At 41.2% G+C, this 26540-nt stretch overlaps 1 protein-coding gene across 5 annotated transcripts in view; it reads right to left on the bottom strand.

Annotated features, from left to right (window-relative positions):
• The window catches only part of TJP1 (tight junction protein 1), a 161119-nt gene that overhangs the window by 64843 nt on the left and 69736 nt on the right, over nt 1-26540 (bottom strand). Inside the window, exon 1 of one of the 5 annotated variants that reach the window (XM_033070200.1) lies at nt 5012-5295. The exons of the other annotated variants lie outside the window; for them this stretch is intronic. Within the exon in view, the coding sequence (XP_032926091.1) occupies nt 5012-5044 (33 nt within the window). The 5' untranslated portion in view covers nt 5045-5295. Of the gene's footprint in view, nt 1-5011; nt 5296-26540 lie in introns of those variants that run through there. 5 annotated transcript variants of the gene reach the window in all.

The raw sequence follows: 26540 nt of genomic DNA on the forward strand, positions 1-26540 counted from the left end.
CACACTTGTGGCCTCAGCAGCACTTGTTACTCTACAACCTCCAAAGGATCTATGATGGACCTTAAATATTCAGCTGAATGCGTCCCTCCATTTTCTCAGATCCTTCACTCAAGCACGTCACAGCCCCTTGAAACAAGAGCACCCCTACTATTTATGACTGTACAGCACATATTTGAATAATCTGTCCCTAAAATAGCATAATTATAAGACAAGACAGTGTTTTCATTTCAGGACTTTTTGGACTCAGCATAAATACACTGCACAGAATCATGGAATTCATTTTAAGACTTCCCTACGGCTGTTTGCTTAATCAGTACATTCAGTGAAGAAGTCATTAGTAATATATTTGCCTGAGAAAATACTGGGCATAGTTTGATATTAATATCTGTTGTATTTATACCATGATAACACAGAAATATGTGTGGGGATATAAAGGACAAAGGTCTTTCTTAACCCATAACAAAACCGATGAAAGCATTTGTTACAAATACTATCCCTTAACTCAAACTGACACTTAGAATTTGACAATGTTACAAACCAAATATTGGGACCATTAACTTTGAAATAGACATGTACACAGTTTTACTCCCCCCATACTGTGACTAATCAGATTTTCCCCCACCACTCCAACGTGTACAGAGACACGGCCTTTCCCCTGGGTATAGAGGACAAAACAGAACAGAAAGGAGGATCCTATTTCACACTGAAAGCCTATAGACAACAAAAATGGGTGAACACTTCAGTCCTCGGTGAGAACTTCAACTTTGATACAAAGCTTTTGGATGAGCACTTCGACCTGAGATAGACAATACTTTTGCATAGCATTTCATTGCATTTCAAGTAATAAACCCAACATATTTAGCACAATTCAGAGCTTGAGTAGTCAGCTAGTTACAGTTCTGTTTCTGACTCAGTACCTTATGCTGAGTAGGTAAAAACCAAGTATTTTCACAAGTACCCAGAAGGCTTTGACAACAATGGCACATTGCAGTGTCAACACACACACATATTCGAGCTCAATAACCACTCCTGACTTCAAGCACAAACTCAAAATGCTGTGTTTTGAGCTTTCTTTTTTGGCACATATAAAAGCCCAGTAACCATTATCACAGAACCTACGAAGGAGTACAACATGCATGTTAGTATACCTATGATGTACAATAACCCATTTCTACATGCTTTCCTTGACACAATGATTAGCTAGCTGGTTGCTGATAAGCTCTTACTGATTTTCCACTCTATAAAGGTGGAGCCAGTTGCCAGGCACCGTCAGATTTGAAGCTCTGTTTACATTACAGTAATCTTCACGCTGCACGTTGAACCAGAAGCAAACTCCAGAACACACTTCATAATGACCTACAGAGCACGGAGCTTGCAGCTCTTCTCACCTTGCAGCCAAAGTCACACTGAAAAATGCAGCTGAAATATCATCTGGTACTTGAAGTTGCTGATAGTCCTAACTGGAACCATGAATTCAAGAAAATCCAAGCCTCAAACACAAGTTACTCATATAAATTATTTTTTGAAAAATACCTACCAGAACATTAAAATTAGTATTTCCTAAGGTCCAAATATAACTTGCAGAAACACTAGCAAAATTAAACGTATTTATGCTTTGTATATTGTACTTATTAAATGCTTTCTATGTATTTATTTCTTTGTTGTTACAGCTGAAGAATCTCACAAACAACCAAAGAAGAACTGATCTAACTTTAGGTGCCCATATACAGACTGACATGAGAAAAATTAAATACTGCTCCAAACTTAGCTATCTCACAGACTGAATTAAAAACCACTTTAAAAACATTTGCACATATATGCTCTATAACAAACAAACCCACTGATGTTTCCAAGTAAGATTTTGAGTACAATGCTAACCCACACTTATGAAAACCACAGGGCACTGCCTCTAAAACAGAAAACCAAGGAGTCCTTGCAACCAGCATGTCTTGAACCATTAACACTGTCATGTTCTCAGCTCCTGATTCAAAGGCTAGTTAACAGACACATGCCTGGAGATAGAAAGCCAGTTAGAACAACCAAAATTCAATCAGTTACACGACTGAGGTGAAAGACTGAAGTACTCTTCATGAATGTATTTTAAAACAGAAGGAAGTTTCAAGAACTCGGGTTCAGCATTCAAAAAGGCTCAGGGATTCAGTAAGTTCTGTCCCCATATTTACATTTTAAAAACTTTTCAGGATGGTTTTTTTGTTGTTTTTTTTGTTGGTTGGTTTTTTTACCAACGTGGACTATATTTGAATCTCCAACTTACAGGCAGAAAGAAAGTTTACATCCCATTACCAAGACCCTGGTACAGTCATTCCATAGCATCCATTAGTACTGTTTAAAAAGACATCAGAAGAGATTAAGGCCCTTAAATTTTGCAGTAACAGGCACAAGTAGATTAAACTTCCAGCAAGTCATCATTTCTCCACCATTTTCTATTGCATGTTACCAACAGCTACAGCACGCACACCACCTTAATAAAACTATATTATTTTACAGCATAGCAGAGGAAAAGGCTAAAATATCAAAACTGAAGGGCAGTGAAGCTGTTAAAGACTGTTGATAGTATGGTGTAACACAATCACAGCAGGCAAGATTATCTCACATGCAAATAAGAATTATTCAGCTAATCAAAAATAATTCTTTTTCTTTTTTTAGGTTTTTTCTGCTCAAGTGTGCCAAGCTAACTGAGGATATAGACAAAAAACTCTATATTAAGTAAATATTAAGAGAAAACCATTCACAGAGGTTTTTTAAATGCATTACAACCCCAAAAATGAGACACCAGATACCATGTCCAAAGGGGTAACTAAAGGAAACAAGATCTGGAATGGGACCACAGAAACCCCCCAATATTCTAATATTTCCAAAATACTTTTTAATCTCCTTGTCTATAACTATTAAAACTACATGGAGAGCAGAAACTAATGGCTGAAATACAATTAACATTATCCACAGACTGGAAGCAATGGATACTCTGTTTTGACAATGAAACTCATATGAACTCTATGCATCAGATTCCAGTCTCTAAAGACATTTCTGTAATCAAGATAAAAAGGTATGAGATAATTTTGATAATAAGCTATCACAGATTAAGAATTTACACTCACAGTCACAGGACGTACAAAATGAGTTTTTTTCCAGAGAAAGGTTCACTATTTTAATTGCATGACTTTAACAAATCTGAAAGCCTCCCAGTGAAGAGTTAAACCCCAGTGAGACTATATTTTGCAACATGCTTATATTAATACACCTTTCAGTATAATTAGTTTGGCTGATATTGTATGCATGTATGCAAGCTCCAAGGGCCAATGTGATATGACCACGAGCAGGAGGAGTTTCAAATAACTGCTATGGCAAGATACAACTTCCAACCAACACAGCCTGTACACCAGCCTATAGCCAAAACAGATACACTTTCTGAACACTTCTGCAACTTTAAATACACTTCCGTATTTAAAAATAGAAAAACGCTTCAAGACAGTACATGCATGTATGGAAGGCAGTATTTGTCCACAGCCTCACAAAATAGCTGTATTTAAAGAGAGCGTTTTGAGCCAGAAATGAGAATTTTATACCCCAATTTTACACCAAAAAAAAAAAAACCCTGCAAAATTTAAGTTAATGCCATTTCTCACAATCCCTCACACAGCAGAATTCTAACACAACATTTATCTTCAACTCCTATTTGTTGTTAATACACTTGAAAAGGGCTAAAAGGTACATTTTATCTGTCTCCATAGCTAGGTGATAGCAGAAATGTGAACTCTTACCCAAAATAAGTTACAACAACAAACATTTATTGTTGAAAAGTGTTTGTATATATGTTAAATGTAATACAATATCTCTGGAAGCACACGTAAAATGAGGCACGAAGCTCGATAGTCAACGTTAGCTTTTAAGTTTTTTAAATTCCATTCTAGAAGCTGAGGTTGTCTCGAACACACCTCGAAAGTAAGACCGGAGCTGGTAAAATCGCCAGCTAACAGTATCTTACAAGTATAAGTTCGTTACTTAGTATCTCAAGCCCCGAACTCTTCCAGCAGTAATACAGTAAGGTGTACTTTTTACCTCAGCCTGTAGAATAGCACTTCTGATTAAGCGCATACCAGCAAGTGACATCAGACCGAAACCACATAGTTTCACTCGAAAGCAGCCACCAGCAAGCCGAGCTCCGGTAACGCCAGCTAACACACACGACGGGACTGAAGCCGGAGCAACTGCTCAGGCGCCACAAGCTAAAAATCAGTTCGAAATTCAAATTCGAACTAGTTTCAAAGCAAACCTTTAATTTCACACGAAGGAGAAATAACCTGTTGAGCGTTCCTAACTCCACCTCTCCCCCCGGGCCGCTCGGCATTACTCACGGCCGCGCCGTGCCGGGGGAGGTCAGAGTACACACCCCGCGACGTGCACCTGCACCGGCAACACCTACGGATCAGGTGGAGGACCGGCACAAGTTTCTGACGGATTACTGCCGCCCCAAAGCTGTTTACCGTATGTCAGCAACAATCATGCCCAACTGATTCAGCGGCCGCAGAAAAAATCCTGCAGTACTGGACTCTCCCGGTTGAATCTTTCCTAATTGCTACCCGGCTCCAGCCTGGAACAAAAGGGCACGGCCAGCGCACCGGCGGGAGCTTCTGGCGGGGGCTTCTGGCGGGGGCAGGGCCCGCCTGCCGCAGCCGTCCCGCCCCGGGGCCCGCACTCCAACAGGTGAGGGCCGGGCGGGGGCGGCCGGCGGGGCACGGCCCGGGCTGGGGGTGCGGCCACCTGCGCGCCCCTCCCGGCTGGCAGCAGGGACGGTCTGCGGGGAAGGCGGCCGGGAGGCTCCGGCCCGCCTCGCCCACCTCCGCTCCCCACCTCCCCTCCTTCGGGACGGGCGGGGGTTAAAGCCGCGGCCACCGCGGTGCGGGCTCGTCGGGGCAGTGGGAAAACCGCGCCGGGGTACCGCAGGATCGGAGTGGGCAGGGAACGCGGCCGCCCCGGGCCCGAGTCTTACCTTCGTGGAAGCCGCCGCGGCCCTGGCAGACATTTTGTTTCCTTCTCTCCCCCGGAGCCGGGCGAGCGTGTGCGCGCCTGCAACTCCTCAGGCCGGGGGAGAGAAACTCAGCGCCGCCGCCCGCGCCTCACGCAGCCGCCCGAATAAACATCCCAGGGCCAGGGGGGAGGAGGAAGAGGAGGACGGCAGGGAAGGGGCGGGGACGGGGGAGGAGGGAGAGAGGAAGAAAGACGAAGGGGAGCGGAGGCTCAAGTTTGATAAAAGTGCGGTCTCTCTCCCGCGGCGCCTGGCGCGCCGGGGCCGGGTTCCGCCGCCGGGGCACGGAGCGCGGGAGCGGCCGCGCTGCCCCCGGGCCCGCCCGCTCAGCGGCCGCGCCGCCCGCCCGCCTCGTGCCTCTCCCCCCGCGCAGCCACCGACATGTCCGACTGCCGGCACGGCCCATCCCGCCGCGGGGGGACCGCCCGCCCCGCCGCCGCCTGGCCCCGCTTTGCCGCAGGAGCCGGACCCCTGGACGGCGGCGGAGCGGCGGCGGCGGAGCAGCCGGTTCCGGCCCCGCGGGCTCTGCCGGGCGCGGCGCGGTGAGGTGCCGCCCGCGGGGCTCGCTCCCCGCCGGATTCCCCCGCGCCATGGTCGTGGCGGCGGGGGCCGAGCGCGGCCGGGCCGGCGCAGCCTATGGGAGCGCGGGGGGCGTTTGAACGCGGGGAGCGGAGCAGGCCGGGACCGGCACCGGGCCCGCCCCGAGCGCCGCCGGGGCTGCGGGACGGGCGGTGCGGGCGCTCGGCAGGGCCGGGGTGCGCTCTCCGCCGCGCGCGGTCCTGCAGCGCTCACGGCCAAGGAATTCTCGCTCCCCTGGAGCCGGCCGCAGAACTGGGATGTCGATCAGTGCGGGCTCAAACCTGCACTTGCGTTTGCCCATTGTTTGAAGGGGCGGGACGTTAGTTTTGGAGTTCCTTAATTGTACGTTTTGTTCTTGAGATAAAAGCAATAAAAACACAAAAAGAAAACAACTTGGGAGATTTGCTTTGCTTTAAGGTGGTGACTGCATAGCCTTAGCATTTCCTATAGCAAGATGAACTGCTGCCTGTAGCTTTGAAAAATAAACTTTTCCCAGTATTTTAGACAAAGCGTTTTTAGTGTATTTTACGAAATAAGTATTTACTTAAGCACTAAGAGAAATACTGCCGCGTTTTTTCCTTTTAAAAGAAAAGGCTTTTAAAGATGTTATTTTACTTTTGGGCGTTGGATGCCCAACCCATGCACGATGAAGCTGTCTGAAAATGCAGCTGGAGATCTGACTTTTGAGATGGCTCATGCCACACTAAGCTGAGCACACTCCCACATTTTGTAGGATCGAGTCATAAGTTAACCAAACGACTTTCAGAAGCATCATCCATTAAAGAGCTTCAACTGCAGTGAAAAGACGGCACACTGTGTTTATTAGTCACATCACTATGTCCATAGTTTATGACGTTGATTAATTTACTCTTTAGAATTAGACAAGAGCCAAAGTGCCATGACTAATCAGGTACATAAGGTCCCAGTGAAAGGAAAGTAGGTGAGAAAAATCCCAAACCAAAATGTGAGTACTTTTGCACTCACTTTGCAAACATTTAATAAGATACACGTGACAATAAAAGCCATGGTATCAGGGCCACGATTTTCTCGCAGGTATGTTATTTATGTGCTAGCAGCTGCTATTGTGCTCCATGCAATCTCCAGAAGTACTTAAATTCTTAAAAAGAGGCAATACTTCAACGTTCCAAATCACTCTTCCACCAAGAAACGCCCTACCCAAAGCCACTGTGTGAGTTCTACGTTTGTTCTCTTTTGAAAATAAACAAATTCATATTCCAGGAAATAGCTGCAGCAAATTCCCAATGCAGCAGTCCGAAATCGGGGGAAGGGCCAACTCCCCCACCATGGAGCCGGGCAGGGAAAGCCGAGCCCACCGGGACCTCTGCGCAGCACACACCGGGACAGCCTCACAGCTCCAGGGACCTCTGCCAGCACCGTGCCCGGCTTTCGGACACCCGGAGTGCCCGAACAGCCGTGTCCGCCCTTGGCTCCCCCCAGCCCCGGCCGGAGGGGCCCGGCTCCGTGGGAGCTCTCCCGGCTGCACCACGGCCTCCTGCCAGAGCCCCTCCGCTGCCGCCTTCCATGAAAACACCACCGGACATTTTTTATTTGCTAATTGCTAGATGTAGCTAAGCCTCCGATTATTTTTTTTTTAAACTCTATCTGCACATGCAGAAGGCGGAATGTGACGTTTTCTATGCCCACATGCTTCACTGCCAGAGTATTCACCAGAGGAGGCAGGAAGGAAAAGGCTGAGATCACAACAGGAAGGAGGGGGAAGATTCTAAGGTGTGGAGATGCATGAAAAGAAACTCAGGGGAGGATGACCTGATAAACTGTAGGGTAAAATAATCCCTTCTTTTCATCTTTCTCTCCTTGAATCGTTCTGGGGAGGGTGGACAAGACCCACAGGCTGTGAACAAAGAGTAAAGATGATCAACCAAGATGAGGCAAGGGAATGAAAGGCGACCGAAGGCATGCGAACAGAGGTGGAGATGGACTCCCTAAAAGGAGGGAGAAGGACCATGGGAAAGAAAAGCAGTTATTAAAGTGTTGGGCAAAAGATGGGAAACAAATAAAAAGGTGAAAGAAAAATATTAAGCTAAGAAAGTTCCAGCAAAGATGCATGTGCATTTTTGTATCATCTTACACTGGATGAGAAAATGCTATCAGTCCATACACTGAATTTAACGAGGAGAGAGACCATTTAACAATGAAGGACTTCTGCTAGGGGTTTAAAACACCAGGATATGCATAACTCTTTTGGCCCACAGAGACCAAGGACCTTCCTTCCTTCCTTCCTTCCTTCCTTCCTTCCTTCCTTCCTTCCTTCCTTCCTTCCTTCCTTCCTTCCTTCCTTCCTTCCTTCCTTCCTTCCTTCCTTCCTTCCTTCCTTCCTTCCTTCCTTCCTTCCTTCCTTCCTTCCTTCCTTCCTTCCTTCCTTCCCTCCTTCCCTCCTTCCCTCCTTCCACATCTTCTTTCTCTTTCTATCCAACAATTATATAATCTTCATCTCTACTCTTGATACAAATTAGAGGAGCCAGAAACACCATCTTATTCTATTAGCATCGATAAAATGCATATCTTTTTCAGGAGATACAAATTATTTTTTAATGAATGGTTTTGCTTGTTTTTATACAAAGCAGCAGCAGAATCATGTTGTTGTCCTTTGAAATTTTTCCTTCAGGAGAAAACTGCTCACAAGCAAATCTACCATCAACAGTACTGAAAATGCCAAATCAAATGTTGGTCAAGCCAACATAGGATTATTATCTTAAGTGCAAGTAACTTTGAATTTCATAGTCCTATTTAACCTTGGGTGGGTTTTAAAATTTTTAAATAAATATTACAAAATTAATGTCTGAAAGAGCAAGTTATATATTGTTAAGACTGTTAGGATTCCAGTGTATTCATTTGTTCCCGTTAAAAATCTTCAATGAAACAGCAGATGTCTATATATTTATATACACATATTGATATACAGCAAGAGAGATGTATGTGTTAGTGTTTAGCTGTATGTATGTATATGCCTTAAATATATAGTACATTCAGTCAGATACAGTTATATAGCAAGTCCCATCTGTTAGGGCTAGGATCAGAATTTTAGAGCATATTCCTGATTCTACCCTTAGAGGCACTGAAAACAGGATCATCTTTAACCCCTATCTTTAGATAGAAAATTGTCTTAGAAGTCAAGGGCTGAAGCAAAGCAAGTGCTTTACTAATCCTTTAAATAACTGCTGCTGAGAGATGTCTAAAAAAAGTACTATTATATTTTCTTGGTAGGAAACCTAAAAATAAAACTATTATTTAGTAAGTTCAAACCATAACCCCACATTGATTCATAGGACACAGAAGGACAGTCAGATGTGTGAATCCTTATTTCTGAGGGCATGGGTATCTGTTACACTGCAAGAACAGGAAGTCTATTCTCTACTTTGTGTTGACTTAACTTTTAAAGAAATGTTTTGACCACTTAAAGATGGGGAAGACGGAAACTGCAGAACCGCAGCCACTACAGAGACAACTTCCTGTGGGTTTTGTGGTGTGTGTGGCTCAGAAGGAGAACAATTCATGTAAGATCTTTCGGAGACAGTAGACAGTTTTGCCACCCTATGAGGTAGTTTTGGAATGCTTAGCTATAAATAACCCAATATATTATCAATTATGTGATAATATAATGCAGTTTAATTGATATTGTACGTTCTGTATTTGTAGTGGCCACATGATTTCAGGGACAAAGAAAAAAGGGGAAGAGAAAATTAGAGTTCACCATATAAACCACAAGAGAAAAAAGTATCTGTTTCTACCTCAAGGTGTAAAAAAGTGGTTTACAGAAAGCTGTGGGAAATCCATGTCCTTAAAATTATACAGAACTTCAGTGTCTTGATGAATCAAGTCCCTAAGGAAAAAATTAATGTAGTGATAATGCCTAGTAATGATTCTTATCTTCCTCCCACTTCCACACAGTTAAAGCTTGGTTCCTGTACCTACTGACTCTTTAAAAGGGCTGTATACCACTGCAGTGTCTCTTCTGAAAACACTGCAGACAATTGCTCAATATACAGGGAATAGAGTCTTCCAGTAATTCACCGCCTCTCACATACTGGAACTGTTAGACAAAGACAAAATCCCAAAATCTGTACTTCACCTCTCATTAAGAGGTTAAAGCACATACCTCGAGTGCACTCCAGAGGCTGGGTATGCTCAGAATGGGAATAAACCAAACATGTTCATACAGGTGGCCTGTCTTAACTCCTGCTATTTAAACTCATTGTTATTTCCTTTTTAACACCTTAAAAATAGTACTAGGTTTAACACAGTGCAAGGGCATTTTTTTTGTTCAGCCTGAATATCACCTCAACTTGTAAGCAAATGGGAAATGTACAAATAGAAATAAAAGTAGGTTACAGTGGCAATGCAAGATTACTTTCAGCCTTAAAATACTTAGAGAATGTATAACTGCAGAGCTGAAATCTAGTTTCTTTGGTTGTCATTTTGGGATATCCTTATAAAAAGAAACTCATCTCCATGGTTGGGACTAGGTCTTGGAGAAACTTTGTCATCTGTATAATTGTGTAGTGACAAAATCTGAGACTACTGTTGAAAAAAATATTATCTGTGAGTTTTAGTTGTACTTCACGTCAGCAGAGCTAATTTATTACAGCAATTCATTTTACAGAATTGTTATGTAACTCCTTTACTTCCCATCTCAGACATTTTATGAACGGGACTGTAAAGTTCAATGCACTGCAGCTGATCAAGGCTGATTTTACAAAATGCTTCACTGTTAAGTAGCCACTGGATATCAAAATGTCAGATATTCAGAACTGCTCTACTTTCTGCAGATTTATTTGGTAGAGAGGGGACTGTTAAAGTAATTGAAGACAGCTGTGATACTTCAGCAGGCACAAATTCAGTGCTGATGTGATTCCAGCCCCAGAAACAGTCACACTGCAGAGAGCATCACACATGCTCCACTGATCTAGAATTCTTATTTATCACATTTAGCTTTTAGAGAGCATGACTAGCAGTTCATCCTAAAAAGTGCTTGCCCAGACAACAAGCAACGTGCACCAAAGATTAACTGCACAGGCAGCTTCAGAAAGTAAAAGTGAAGACTGAAGTGAAGATACAGGCTTGGTTACTTAGAAACACTGAGTGATTTGCAAAGGAGGACCAGGGCCAGATTGATTCATTTAATTATCTTTCTGGCAAACAACTCTGTATTCAAAACCCAGAAATTTTCCAGGAAATGTTGCACAAGATACAAAGTGATAAAACTTTGTTCTCTGAAACCCAAACAGAATCACCACTATAAGGATGATGGAAGATAGGGAGGACAGAAGGTTGCAGAGGTGTGGTGTTCTAAGCCATATAGTTTTTAAAGGTGAGATCACTTTTACAGTTTCTTCTTGAAATGAGTACTACAGGAAATTATCATGACTCATTTCTGTTAATGAGAAGGGCACGCACACAGAAAATGAAAATATGTACTGAAAATGTTACATTCAACACAAAAATATATAATGAAAATTGTTACAGTGCTAAAAGTGTTTATAGATAATGATGCAAAAGTGTGAGCTCATCTGCTTCTTAATTCTTCATACCAAAAAGACTTTATTGCATAATTGCAAAAAATGTAGAAACCTAGATAACTGAACTTTATAACCTATAATCTATTTTTATTGCCACTCAGCTTCTGTCTTTCAGAATCTCAAATTTATTTTTACCCTCTTGCCTTTCCTATTACAACTGGTACAAGACTCCATCTATTCTTTTAAAATTCATATGCACAAGTCCATCAAGTCAAGGAACTAACGATGTGCTTAAAAGTAGGAACAGCAGATAACACCCAGTTAATTCCAGTGTAATCTTTACCTCAGTTGGTAGCTCTGTCCCAGCAGCACCTGCTTTACAAGAGCAGCTTCAGTAAGGTTTAGTGGAGGTAAGTAAGGTGAGTAAGCTCCTGATGGTCATGCCCATAGGGTTATGAACCCTTTCCATCTTGGTATTTGCTTTTGTTTCTACCTCCAAATATTAAAAACTACTAAAAAAAGAAAGAACCAACCCACGCTTGAAAAGATCACTGTGTCACTGGAAGAAACTCAAGTAACCTTGTACTTTGTACCCCTTGCAGGTTTCTTAACTGTATATTATTGGATGATTATATTACATAGGGATGTCACCACTGGTCTAAGATGGTTTTGTTGAGGCTCCCTTTCAAAATCATTATCATTCTAGAATATATAAGCCTGAGACATGAGTGTATAAAATATTATTTTGTTATAAAACACTACAGCAGAACATAGTTGTATGGGTTTTAACTGCATATTTCAATAAGTCAGACTACACCCTCAAGGGATCTTATTTAAGACACATTCATTGAGCACCACATACTTTCCATCTTAAAGTTCAGAGTGCTTTACAGTTAGGTTTAGTCTGTAGCAACTAAGTAGACATCTGGTTATCTGTGATATTATATATTCTATTTTAGCTGTGTCTGCAATCAATAGCAAAATTTAGTTCCCAGGAATAACACATTTTGCAGTATGCCCTATATCACCTGTAACTGCTACAGTTTGGTTAATATTAGCATTTTTAATTAAATAAATAAGTGTTGCTACAAGTTTTTAAAATAAGTTTAAAAGGTTTCAGTGTATGTAACAGTTTCAACACGACAATTTACATGAGAGGCTGCTAGAACAGAAAGTGCTTAGTGTGGAAGGATATTGCATTATTTCCTGACCTGTTGTCAGGAAAGGAAAGCACGTCATGGGCTGACTTTCAGGCTTTGGTGTGTCACAGCACATGAACTCAGTGGGCAACATGAACATGATGAAAGCCCCACATTCTGCTCATGTTACTTGGTCACTCGTTTCTGCTCTGGCACCGTGTCACCCCCTGCATTGCTGCTAACTCTGTATGGGGATACCTGAAGTGATACTGGTTTAAAACATATCCTTGGAGCCCAGAGGCAGGAATAAGTAGCCAAAGATGGGGACTTTTCAAGCTGAAGGTAAAGGCAAAGGTAACATGGCTATGTGTCTACACTCACACAGCATTTACCTACACTTCAAGCACAGAGATTACCTTGGCTGCAGATTTCTGAACCTGTGGGCAAAAGGCATCCTCTGCCTTACAGAGGTAGGGCACCTGTATCTCATCTGAGACAGGAGGGCTTGCTCCACTCCTTGGATAACTGAATGACATTTTTCCAGTATTCCTGTATGATCTGTCATCATGCATGTGCAAGAAATTCTTAGATGTTTATTTTTTTTTAGTTTGGAGATTTAGACAGTATGGGCTTTATAAAGGTACAGTGAAAGCAGTTCTCACTGAATCATTCAGAACCTTCAAAAAACATGCAGGCATTTTACACTTGGTCCCATTAATTGCGACCTGTAATGCATTTTCAGTGGGACATTTTTCAGAAAAAAAATAGATATTATTTCAGTTCAAAATTTACAAAAATCAAGCTTTGACCACAGACTAAGACTGGGTATGCTCAACACAGTAAACAAGAGGTTCAAAAAGATGTGAAGGACTACATGAGATTTTTTTATGAGTCATCACACTGCCTATACTGATCCAGAGTCCAAACTTCACTTATTTCTCTCAGTTGATTAGATTCAGTCCAGCTCTCTAGGCACTTATACTGCAAACAGATCTGTAAACTGATTTACATTTGCCAAAACAAGTTCTTCAAAGAAACTCACACTGGGCATCTATCTCCAGGACTCTCAGGGCTCAGCTCTGCTCTGCTAAAACTGGTTATGCATTACCCAGGAAGCATTAATTTTTGGCAAGATAAATATATATTACTACAGGTGTATCTTTATTCAAATTCCAACTTTAAATCTAAGAAATACCCAGTCAGAAATTCTCCTGCCTCAGTACCAGAGAAACCATCCCTTTGGTATAGGACCACACATTCCACAACCTATATTACAGTGAAGCCCAGAGGCTGTAACCAGAACAATGCTTTAATCTAGCTAAACCTATACAGTCAGTACAGAGGGATTCAAAGCAAAAATATTTACAGTGCAAAGCTCAAAGCTAAGAGGGCAAATGCTGTATCTGCCACACTTGGATAGCTGTTTCTCATTGAAGTGTTTAGGCCTCACAGAATCCACATTATATCAATATCATTAGCTAAATCTTTTCTTTACACATCTGTCAGTTCAACTCTATGTGCCAGCTGAAAAACTGTAACTGTCACATCCTTTTTTAAATGTGTGAAATTATAATACTTGTGAAAAGTGCTAAGGCAAGAGCCTAGGGACTGAAATTCTTCTTGTTCTCCAAGCAGGTAAAGCAAGGACAAACATCAAAGCAAGTCTCCCAGTGAAGTCCAGTCAGTGTGGCTGTTTGCAGTCCCTCAATCCCTTTGTGGGAAAGCTTGTTGAGTACTTCCAGTGTTATGCTTTAGTCTAATAAAAGATACAGCTTCTCACCATAAAACTTGCTCCCTAACCAGCAAATATTTCTGAAAGCCTTTCCAAAGCTGGAGAAAAAAATTTTTGCCAAGTGTGCAAACTTCCATGAGTAATGTAACACTGACTTCTGATTTAAGATGAGTAAATAAGCTAATTGACAACATGTTGCTGAAGTGATTTATACAGTATTTTATGATAAATGTAAGGTGTGTTTTACAGAAGGTCTTCCACAGAAACTTTATTTATTTTCCCATATTTTTCAAAAGCCTCCCATTAGAAGCAGTAGCTTTCAAAACAGACTTGTTTTTTCCTTTCTCCCTAAGACACAATTATAAATACAGACTTTGAAATCAACTCTATGACTCTTTTCTGCCTGTGTGTCATACCGACATTTAACATCAAATACATGCACTGCCGCTTTTTAGACATGCACTGCTGGACAAGTAGATTGCACACTACTTCTAAATATTTCTCTCAGGGTACCCATATGCTATTTTCACAAATGGGCATCTCTTTTGTTTCTGAATAATATATGTCAAGACCAGGGAAAAAGAAAAGAAAGAGCAAACCTAACCCCTAGGTAATCACAGAAAGCATCCAAAACTACTTTACTAGAAGTAAAGTACACCTTCTTTGTACACTTGTCTTACAGTATGGACTAATTTTTTTTCAGCCTACTCATTTTTTATTTCTCTAACTGTATCACTGCCCTGGCTGCACTAAGAGGCCTTAATAGCTCTGAAAAATTGATTATGAAGATAATTATTTCTCTTTAAAAGCCCTGTAATCTGGAAGTGGTAGGAGGGGTTGACAGAGATCTACATGGAAGAGGAAAGAAGGTGGAGGCATTTTTCCTCCATGAACACTGTAGTATTGCCATAACTCACATGAAACCTCCTCTCTCTGTTCCCCAGCCAGAGCTGCATCACGAGCAGTTAACACACTCATTTTTCTTGGCACAGAAATAAATTAGAGAGGTAACCACTGAATGCTTAGACCATTTGGGAAAATCAGCGAAACAATCTCTACCTACATAAGCATATTCAAGAAAGATCATAAATCATGTACAATGTTTATTATATCTGAAAATGCACAAGGTAATAGAGTAGCTGGTGCCCTCATTATATTAAAATGAACAAATAAAATGTGAGCTTTGCAAAACCTTTGCTCATATATATGCAGGGTCAGCTTTACCCATGCATGGTCACGAAAAGCCCAGAGACAAGGGTGTGAACAATGATGCTTCCCTGCAGCAGCACAAGCCCCATCTTGTACAACCTGCACAACCTGAGAGCCAGGAGAGCAATAAGGTGAATGAGTCTTCAGAACATGTCAATACCCTGGTACTTATAATACTACAACACGAGTAATGAGATCTTATCAAAACATGATTTAATGTCATGACTCCAGCTGGATAGTGAGCACAGGAAACATTGCTATTTCAATTTAAATTAAAACTTCATTAGGTATCATATTACATTTTAAAATTAGTATTTTGTTTCTAAGCGAATAGAGTTGATTGTATAACTGAGGGCTATCTACATCACAGCCTTTTCCATGTCACTGCAGAAATAATTTCACTGGTCTCAAGGATAAGTTGACTGAGGTCTCTCAAATGTATGTGTTATATATGCAGATAAACTTAACATTGTTTTTTAATTAAAATTATTATTTTCCATCTTCCTGCCTGCACTGAAAAGGCAAATATAGTCCTTACATGACCCTCCTCCAAGTCTCCTACCAAAAAGAGTGCCATGTGTCACCAGAAGGGATGGCAGTGTTCCCCCCACAGCTGGTACACTACTGTGTGGCAGTCAGGGACAGAGACAGGAACAGTCTTAGTGAGAAGGACACCTGGGGACATCCTGCTCTACCAGGATTCTATTATTCTCAGACAAAATGAAAAATAGCACTCTAAAGCACCAGCAAGTTCCCTGCTTTTGTGCTTGTATTTGAAACCGAAATTAATTCAGTCAAGGTATGTAGTCCTTTATAAAAAGGCTCTTTGCACATAAGGAAACAGAGATACTTGAAGAAGTCATGCATCTGAAGTGTTTGCGAGTGATTTCTTGTTCATTCAGGGCGTGCACTCAGCTGTGGCTGCAGCCCTTGACCAGTCCCTCGCTGTCCGGGGAGGCACCTGAGGGCAGTTCTGTGGTTCCCCAGTGTGAGGACAGGCACTTGCACCAAGGGCTGACCGAAAGGCTCCTGAAGGAGCTGCCACAGGACGCAGTGAGTCAGGGCAGTGCCTCTGGAGGCACCTTGGCAGCTCTGACCTGCTCTGCTCACCTCAGCCAAGCTCCACCTGCCCCCCCAGCCCTGCTCCCCCGGTAGCAATCCTGCCAGGAAACCTTCTCCAGACTCCACAGCACCTTCACTCCTGCATTGCTAATATTTTTAGAAATGACCCTGTTGCTGCAGTGTATTGCAAATGAAACAAATGCACCCTTATATAACATTATTACAATTATATTGCAGTGTTTGCCTCTGAGACAGCAGCATCTCAGCTACCAAGGTTCTGCCACACTAAGGGGCAGAAGACACCACACAGCTGGACACCCAGTGCTTTGTATCCTGCACAAAAATAGAGGTATATGGGATACTCGGACTGAGGATATCCCCTTCCTCCATCAAAAAGTTATGCTTATATAAATCTTAAATGACTTGCAGCATGAAAACAAATTGCTAGGCCGCCAGCTGAGATTTCAACTCATTTTGAGTCTCTAATTATGCTTGAACAGCTCTTGAAAACACTGAAATCTGTTTCTGACTGCAAAGCAAAGCATGGAATGGGCAAGACAAATATTGTAGTAACCTTCACAAGCAACCTGATAGTTATTGTGGAATCTGTCCTCTCCCCTTTACCTTCTCTGGGGAAATTGGTGCTGATTATGAAAACACATTATTAATAAGATGTTCCAGAAATTGATAATTTTGTTTATCTATTTTTAACATTTATTTCAATATTTTAAGCAAATACCTAATTTTCTGATGTTATCTTTCCATTTCCATTCTCTGTAATATGGAGGAAGTACTTTGATGTCAGTGCAGATTCACAGACAGATAATTTTCTTCTGAACAAACTTGTTTCTGTAAATATAAATGCAATGCAAACATAACTGGCACAGTCCTGTCTGTGGTAACAGCTGTTATTAAATCATACCTGTTTCTATTGTCAGGGATGTTTAATAAACTCCACTTTTTAACGAAAGGGCAAACTGTGACTACACCCATATTTTAGCAGCAGCAGGATACAGATGTTAAATTCTGGACTGTACTAGCCTCACATTCCTCCAGCTTTGTAAATGGCCTCAAAGACAGTGTTTTTCATTTTTATTTTTTTAGTTTTTTGCGTCTTTTTATTTCGAGATAGTTTACTAGGCTCTTAAACTTTGCTATGTCAAATACCTGAGGAAAAATCAGTGCAAAATACAAAGCATGAAGCTTCCCATTTTTCAGTATTCCTTCCTCAAGCATTTTCTGGACCTTTTCAGGAGAAAATTTTCAATGTTCACACAGAATTCTCTTGTATGACCATATTATTGTCACCTCTCCCTTGCAGAGAAGGATCACTGAGGTACAAATAGCACAAAATCTGTGTTTTACCACCCAGCTGCCACCTGCATGCTCAGGGACCTTGGGTAAACCACTTCTCTGTACATCAGTAAAACATCAATGGGGACTATATGGCCAAATAAATACAATGAAGAAGTTTTTATGTGCTTTAAAAATTAACTGGAGGTACATAAATGCACAGTCCAGCTGTAAACATGTTATTGAAAAAGACAAAATTAGGACAAATATTTGTAGGTATCCTTAAGAACTCATGCAACTTGCACATTCGATCACTAATATTTTTATTGCAGTTTGTCTTTCCTGACTGAGTGCCTTTAAGGGTTTGTTACTTCATCAAGGTACCTTATTGCAGCTCATTAAGTACTGGCAAAATATGGGAATCTGTTGAAACCTAAATTACTCTGCAAAAGACAAACTGATTTTTAATTTCTTTATTATTACCACTTCAATTCCTCCTTCAGCATCACAGTTGCATAATCTCTACCCTTGAAGGTTTTCAAGAGCAGACTGGTTACAGCCCTGAGCAACCTGATCTGGCCTCAGAGCTGCCCCAGCTTTCACAAGAGGTTGGAGCCCTTGTTAGGTCCCTTCTAACCTGAATTATTCCATAGTCCTTTCTGGTGTTTCTTTCTGTCTTCTCTCTGCTGTTTTGCAGGATTTCCTTTATAGACTTGGAACTTTATTAAAGAGATTGTTGACTTGGTAGAAAACTCAGGTATATTGCAGGAAAAATCATACTTCTGGCAGATTTGCATATTATCCAGTTTTCATTAAAATGTTGGTTTTGCCAACTCTCCTGGAACTTCCACAAAATCAAACAAAAGAAATCACTCAAGTTATTTATATTTTTCTGTTCTTCTACATAATCTCTGCTGTCTGTATGTTTCAAACTTTAGGTATTGCCCTGTTGTGCCTGATACATTGCCTTCTTGGCTTTGCAGAAACTAGTTTGTAGGAACTTGCAGAAACTGGTTTTAGGAACTTTAAAATGTCTAAAACTTAAACATTTTAAGTGATTAAAGCCCTGCAGAGAATGGTGAATTACATGTGAAAATCTCTCTTCTGAATTAGCTTTTTCCTTGTGAAAATGAGAATTTCTCAAAATTTTCACCTTGGTATTAGTTTGTGTTTACAACAGAATACTCATTTTGTGTTCTGCACATTCTCAATGCCCCTAAATAGCTTCCTAAAGTATTTTCCAAATCCATTAGAGATCAGTTTTTCAAGCTTCTTAAGTAATAGCAGTGAGTTTTATTATACCTCTTCCCCCTCTCTCTACTGACAGGAGGCATTACTGCCATTTGGCAAACACTGTGCTTTTACATTTTTTTCCCTATTCCTTTCTCAAAGAGATTTTGTAAGAGCTATAAAAAGCAGGTCAGCTCTGCAAGCACCTATATAGAAGTTTCTGCTGTCTTTAAAAGGTAATGTGAAAAGAAAATAATTTACATTCAAAACTTATTAAAAAGATTGCTGAAACCAGGAACCAGAAGAAAATAGATGGAAAATTATCAGCTAAGATCCGTTTTTTTTACTTCCACCTTATGTATACCTAGATTTTTCTGCAAATTTCAGCAGATTTTTCAGTTGTTACTATTTTATCTCCTTTAAGCACCATTCAATATGCAAACATAATCACTTTCAGTATTTTTCTTTTATGGATTTAAGATCTGTAATGCTAGACCAAAATATCTTTTTTTTCTCCCTGCCTTGCAAATATAAGCTGGTATAAATGGCTCCAGTGAGTAATTTTCCTTAAGGGCCAATACATAAGTCTGGCATATTCTCTGACTATCCACATTACTGAAGGTTGCTCACAGCTCTGAGCAAAACACTGAGCGTACTGCCATCCTCATGATCAGGCACCCAAGGAGACAACTCTTCTGCTAAGTTACAGAAAAAAGGACTCTCTGTTTGCTCAAACACTTGCACACTTCAGCTTCCTGCCAAAGCCTGCTCACACTTCAGGCTCCTGGTGGATTCTGGATATGCAAGCCCAGCAATCTACCCATGATCAGTGAGTCACAATGGCATGATTATCCTATGATAAAACCACTTTTGCTTCCTTTTGCTGTGGCCACTCCACACTGGAGCCTTTCCAGATAAGTTCACATCCTCCTGCTCAGAGGTCTGTGGATCTCTTCAGTACACCACATTTGAGATTGCAGCACCAAGGATTGCCGGACTGAGCAGCACTGACAGGAAAAAAAGTACAATGCCAAACTTTATAATTTCTATGATTATCTGTTCATCCTGTTAGCCAGTTCGTCCAGGACAATCAGCACCATTTTCCAGTTGTAGCAAGCCATGTGGAAGAAGCACTGTTAAAGACTTTTTAGTGCCATGACAATGACTAAAAAGGAGCCACTGCACAAATTAGTAGGGAACACAGGAGAATGAGCCAAAATGATGATGCTAAAATGAGAAGCTGGAAGGTGGGTAACAGTTGTTGGGGGGGACTGGAATGTACTCAAGTCTACTTTCATCTGTGCAAACTTAATCCACAAATCAAACTGAACCCAGTGCAGTAATAAAAGTGAAAGATAACTCACAACAAAATAGGGACATGAGATGGGTTTTCAGGAAAAAGCCTCAAACAACTTGAGTAATCACATATGCAGTCTCTAAACTCAACCCATGCCAGCCCCCTGCAGCAGAATGAAAGGGTGGGCATGGACATGCACAGCAGCAATGCAGCTCTGCCTTGGAACCCCAGTAATGGAAATGGTCACAATTCTCTGTGGATCCTTGTTTGAGATCTCTGGCTCTTTCTTACATCCCTCAAGGTTTTTGTGCCTTAAAGATAAATCTTGTCAGCCAGAGACAGTAACCCTCTGTTTTATGGAATGTTTTGCTTCCTTTTGTGATGTACTGAGAGGTATTTTCACTGTGTTTTGTAAGCTGGTAGCTACTACAACCTAGGCAGTACAACAAGATGCTTGTTTTCAAAAACTGTATTTCAATTTTTTAGATGTTTGCAAAATGGTGGTGTCTTTCCATCATTCAGAGGACTGAAGGAAAACTCTAATTTAACTAAAGAGCCCTAAAGCTGCCTCAGTTCAGACTTGTTCCCAAGAGAACATTGCTGGGAGCCAACTATCCCCGCTTCCTTCTTTGCTTTCTGTTGCTGGCAAGGCTGAATCTATTTTTTTACTGACATGCCACTTATAATATGCTGTGAATTGCAGACAAAATGCAAAGAGAATTACAGGCTGTCTTGATCAACATTTGACACCACTTTCCAAAGCCTAGAAATAGTTTTGTGATGCTCTGAACTCAGGTAAGGCAGCAATGGTATTACAACTGTTCAGCATTTTTGGGGTGTAATTGCACCGAAATGTCAGCTGTGAGATGAACAGCTCCCTGTGTGAAAGAGCAAATTCTAGCATCTTTATACTCAGACTACTGTACAGAGTGGCTCTTAATCAGTAATGTGCCTGTGTTTCTGACTTTCTCAGTCCCAGTCACTTAACTTGTTGTTTGATCAACTATGAAGTAAAAATAAAATCTGTAAGTACCATTGTAAACCTGATTAAGATCTTGTGATGGATATATTACATAAATTACATTTATTATGGTAAACACTTCTTTGCCACATTCACAATTTTCTTATCTAGGTCCAAACAGAATTGAAAACATCTTATTAATACTTCATTGACACCCTTTACTTTGCAACTTGGATTTTAAACATGAGTGTCCTCCCCTGCTCAGTTGACTTTCAGCCTTGTTCTCTCCAACCTTTTCCCTGATCCCCTGACAGGAGTTGCTCTGTCATTTATGCTGCTTCAGCAGTCTCAAACTCCTGACAGCCTTTAACCTACTGAATCACTTCCTGACTTTATGTGATGCCTGTAAACTTCTCTTCACCTGAATCCAAAGATGAGCATTTCAGTCAATTTCTCCACTCTAGCAAACTCAAGTGCTGGAGTGAATTTTGCAAGACAGTAATTTTTGCTGCATTGAAAATCCAGCTTTTCTTTTGCCATCTCTGTCCTTTTCATTTTGCCTTGCTACGTAAACTGCCTGTGCTTACTTTGATAGAGTTTATACTTCTTTCCTTCTGTTTCTTTTTGTAAATAGTTTTGAACAACAACAAAAAATATTATCTAAGGATGCAGGTACATTTACAAAATGTCACAAAAACATATTTTTGGCAATAATCCCAGAGCAAAACAAAGATATTCTGGGAAGGCGTCCATTTAAAAATAAATTCTATTCTAAACCAGGGATCCCTGTGCTCTGTCAGAGGAATGAGTTCTGTCATTCCTTACTCACAGCTAGGAAAACCTTACACACAGTAAGGTCCTCACTGAGATGAGTTAAGAGCCCCAGAGTTACAACACTGCCCATATTTACACACCTTTCCTCACATTGCCCTGAGTGAAGCCTCCCATTTGCTGCCCAGCTCACAGCAGCACAGTAACCACAGAAGTTATGTGCAAGGGGAAAATTATAAGGGCACTACCCAGTTTTCAATTGTCTTTTAAAGGAGTTAACAGCTGGAAATAAAGGGAAGAAGTAATGTGAAGTAATAATGAGGAGAGCAGTACAGTAGCTCTGTGGAAGAACTTGCAGAGTTTGCTCACTGAGTGCAGGAGTAGAATCCAAGAATTTTAAAGATGTCCTTCCATTCCAGCCCCCTGCTCACCAAGTGATCCTGCAAAATTAAAATCAAGCTTTTACCTGTATTTCTTTGGGCAGATACAGCATTTAATTCCTTCTGGAAGGTGCAGCCCAGGGGAAGGCAAGTCGTGTCTGTATTGCCTGGACACTGACCATGCCTGTGTAAATGAGCAGAATGCTACAAGCACACTTCCCCATCCTCAGTGGATGTCCTGTGATGTCCTGGAGTGGGAAAAAACAGACCTCCTAGCATCAAGCATACGAGGGGAATTCTCTCCTGGACTCTCACAAGTTCTCTGAATTTCTCCATGTCACTGCAGCACAAGGGAGGAAACCAGATTCCAGCTGAGCTAAGGGGAAAATAAAACCCCCTACTCAACAGGACAACGTGTTTCTCTGACTGACTGACTGTCAGAAGTAAAAAGGGTTATAAAAATTACACTTATATCCTGAAAAATAAAACTTTAATTAAGATAAACCTGAACAGAGCTTAAAGCTCTAGAAAAGTGCTGGAGGACCAGGTTGATAATGGCATACTGATTGTGAATGCCAGGCTTCCACATCCTTCTGCATGTCTGCTGCTTGTGACATTGCTGGGGCCTTAGAAAAAAAGAGACAGCTGCAGCCCAGCCCATTGTAAATTCTGCTTTATTTCTGACTCCTTGTTATCTTCCTTAGAATAAATACTAATATTTTGCATATTTCTATATCTGAAACAGATCATATAAAATAATGATCTGGTACTGTGCAGTTACCTTAAGACATGCACAGGAGACACTCCTAGAATCTATTTGCAACACCAGCCTCATCTTATAGCCAAAACTGCAGTTCTTCAGAGGGATTGCAATGCCATGTGGGATGAATAGATGCTGTATACGGTATTGCAGTGTTTCCAGAATTCCACTCTGCAGATGGTCCTGCATTTTCCACCACTCCCACTGTAATACCAGAACCACATAAGTAATTTATAAGAAACTGATATGTCCCAGCACCTTATAGTGCACTGTGCAATATTCACAGCTGAACAGACAATGCAAAAGGCAAATTAGCATGTCTCCTTGTCTTAATTTTATAGAGAGCATATATGCATCCAGGAAAAATAGAAAAGCAGAATAAATACTGATAAATGTCTGCTACCACATGAAAATGTCAGAACGTCCATTAAATATGAAGATCTAAAATGCAACAGAACATGCCCAGAGAAAATAAAATATTATTTTATGTTGTGGTCAAAGCAACTAAAATCCTGTTATCATTGATCTGAATTCACTTGCATAATTGACAATTACTTTGTTAGCAGAGAAAGAGGTGTCTAATTGCTAAAAATGACCCTTCTGTATTTTTTTTCCATTCTCTTTCTTATTTCATTGGGGTAAATAGATACATACTTAATTTTTGTCATTTCTTAGGATAAGATGTAATATAATAGCTTCTAAAAAAGTTAGTAACAGGAGACATGAGTTGAAAAATACAAAATAAAATGTATGACTTTTGTTGGTAAGAAAATATGGGGTGAAGAACAAGATCCCACCAGCTTTTAACCTTTAAGTATTCAATGAGTTATGCAGAATTCTCACCAAAAAGCCCCAAACAAACAAAAAACCACAACCTAACTACCACACCCCAAAACCCCAACATCCACCAATCAAACACACAGGACACATGAATACCTATTTTCCTTAAACATTTTCTGTTTGCTTCTAAACATATTTCATTTCAAGGCAAAGCTTCTTAATTAATTGTTTTCTTTAGACTCCTAACAAGGTAATTCAGGTGCTAATATTTCAGGTCTTGAGATCCTGGGGACACAAAGAAACAACTGCAGTACCCTCCACTCCTTCCAGCTACAGCTGACTGTGGGCCCAGGTCAATCTCAGTAGCAGCAGTTTTGTGCTTCCATCTCTGAAGAAAATTACTAAAACATTTTTCTGAGCCACCATAAGAAACCTGCTGCAGGTGCAGGGTGGAAAGACAGAACCATTACAACACAGGAACTGGCTGTGAGTGTCTGACACCACTAAGATAATAAATGATAATCAAATCCACTGGGAATACACTCCCTTCAAGAAGTCTGATAAATCTCCACTGTGCCTTGGTTCAAGAGCAACAGTCAGAAACCAGAATATTTGATCTTGTTCTGGAAATGTGCTTGCTTGTGAATGCCAAACAACTCCAGTTTGGCCAGAACCTGGGTTCTGTGAATGGTGAGCAGTTTCAGAGTAGAACACAGTCTCTGGTGAGACTGCAGTATTAAAGGATTCACTTCATAGGTGGAATATCTTTACTTCAACACAGCTCTCCTTTTGCAAAGCCAATATCAAATTATCAACAATTTTTTACAAGTACAAAAGAAGAACTAATTAAACAAATATGGATCACTGAAAAAGGATAGATTTCTTGTCCAGTACATGAGCAATAAGTTAAAAAGAGTTGCTCTTACATTAGTCTAGTGATGATTTTGCTTACGGAGCCCTGGGCATATAAAAATAAATCCCTAGCTGCAGTGTATGTAGGTTTAGTGCCATCACATCAGCGATCACAAAGAAAGTGGATTTAAATTAACCACTTTTCCCCTGCAGTTTAGTCTCCAGCATGATTTGGAAACAGATCAGCACAACTTAAATTAACTGTATCAGTAAGGACCTTAATGGAATTTCACAGGATCCACCAGAGTACAGACTCCAGAACAGATCTGAGCTGGAGTCTTGCTTTCTCCTTCCCACCTCTGTGATGTGAAGCCCAGCAGAGGCTGGTGATGACAGCAGCAGCTGGGCTGCTTTTATTTCAATGTGCCAGTTGGGGAATCCCTATGGAACTCGTCAGGCCAGTTCTGAGGCAGCACTGTCACTAAAGCACCCTGAACTAGCCAGTGCAGTTGACTATAGTAACTAGCTTATGCTGTGGAATGTTTTCCTCTTTTTTTTTTTGAATCTGCTTATCAATGAGGTCAGCTAAGAATACAGCACTTCTGAACATTAATGATCCTAGCTCAGTTAGACAGACACCAACTCTCTAAAGAAAATTTGACATTCATTTAAATGATGGAGAAAGGTTTGTAAAGAAAAATGAAGAAGAGGGGAACATTCCTTTTTTATTATGTGAACTCCCACATTCGATGTCATGAGGAATTTGAGTGGGAATTTATTTACAAAACTGGGACTTACTGTCATTACACTGTGCTGAAGCAGGGGAAAAAATTACCATGCTATAAGTCAAATGTCACAGTAGAATTTAATATGCTGGAATTCTTGGAAAGTGTTCTAATGCTTTCAGCTCAAAAGCAGCACAGGCTGCTTTTTATAGCAAGGAATTTTAATTATTATTAGTTTTTGGCAATCCCTATGGTCTGCTGGCATTTTCTAAGCCACAGAGATTAAAACCTGAAGAGAAACAGAAGGTGGTAGAAAAGTGAAGAATGCCTAATTGAAGTATTCAACATCTACTTACCCATGACATGCTAATACAGATGTGCCATTATTAACCAACTGAATCCACAAACAGCCAAAATAGGTCAGACAGAAGTGGGCAAGTGACTGTATCACGTAAGGGATGGCAGTACAGTAGCTGGACTGAGCAAAGAGTAGTAAACCAGTTTGCTTAGAGAACAGAAAGGAATTCTAGAAAGGTTGTGTCTTCAACCAAATCACAACTGGGATCCATGGCCCTCACATGCTATTCTGTGTAGATTTATGGGTAAACAAGCCCTACAGTGCTTTCAGTATGAAGACATGCTGACATGACCAGGTTTCCACAGTCTCCACCTCCCTTCCTCTCCTTTTAACATTTCCATCCATACTTTATCTTACAAGGCAAATACAGCCTCCATTCACCAGGTCCATCTGTGTCCACTGCATCATCCCTGGACACTGTGGCTGCCACACAGCTGGGAATGAAGGACTTCAGGCTCAGACAGGGCAATCCCACAGCTTCCCACTCCTTTGCTCTCTGAGCCACATCCTGCACTCCTCCACCGAGATGCTGAATGCTCTTCAGAGCCCCTGCCTACTCATGAACCTTTTTCTCACGCTGCCCCAGACTCCAGCATGTACCTTCTGGCTTCAGACTGTTGACTAACTCTTTCTCAGCCACTCTGAGGCTGTGACTCAGGTTTGCTGCTAGTGGCAACAATACACTCACATTGTGATGAACATCTGGAAGGAATTCTTTGGACTCTGTAATTTTGAACAAGGCAGCAAGGGAATGATTGCAGTAGGAGCTCAGGGTAGATTGCTCACTCTGTGTGTGCAGCACTGACTTGGAGCAGAGCTGTGTATGGAGACGTGAAGCAACTCTACCACACAGCTCCATGCTCATGT

This window comes from Catharus ustulatus, chromosome 12, assembly GCF_009819885.2.
Source record: "Catharus ustulatus isolate bCatUst1 chromosome 12, bCatUst1.pri.v2, whole genome shotgun sequence".
NCBI lineage: Eukaryota > Metazoa > Chordata > Aves > Passeriformes > Turdidae > Catharus > Catharus ustulatus.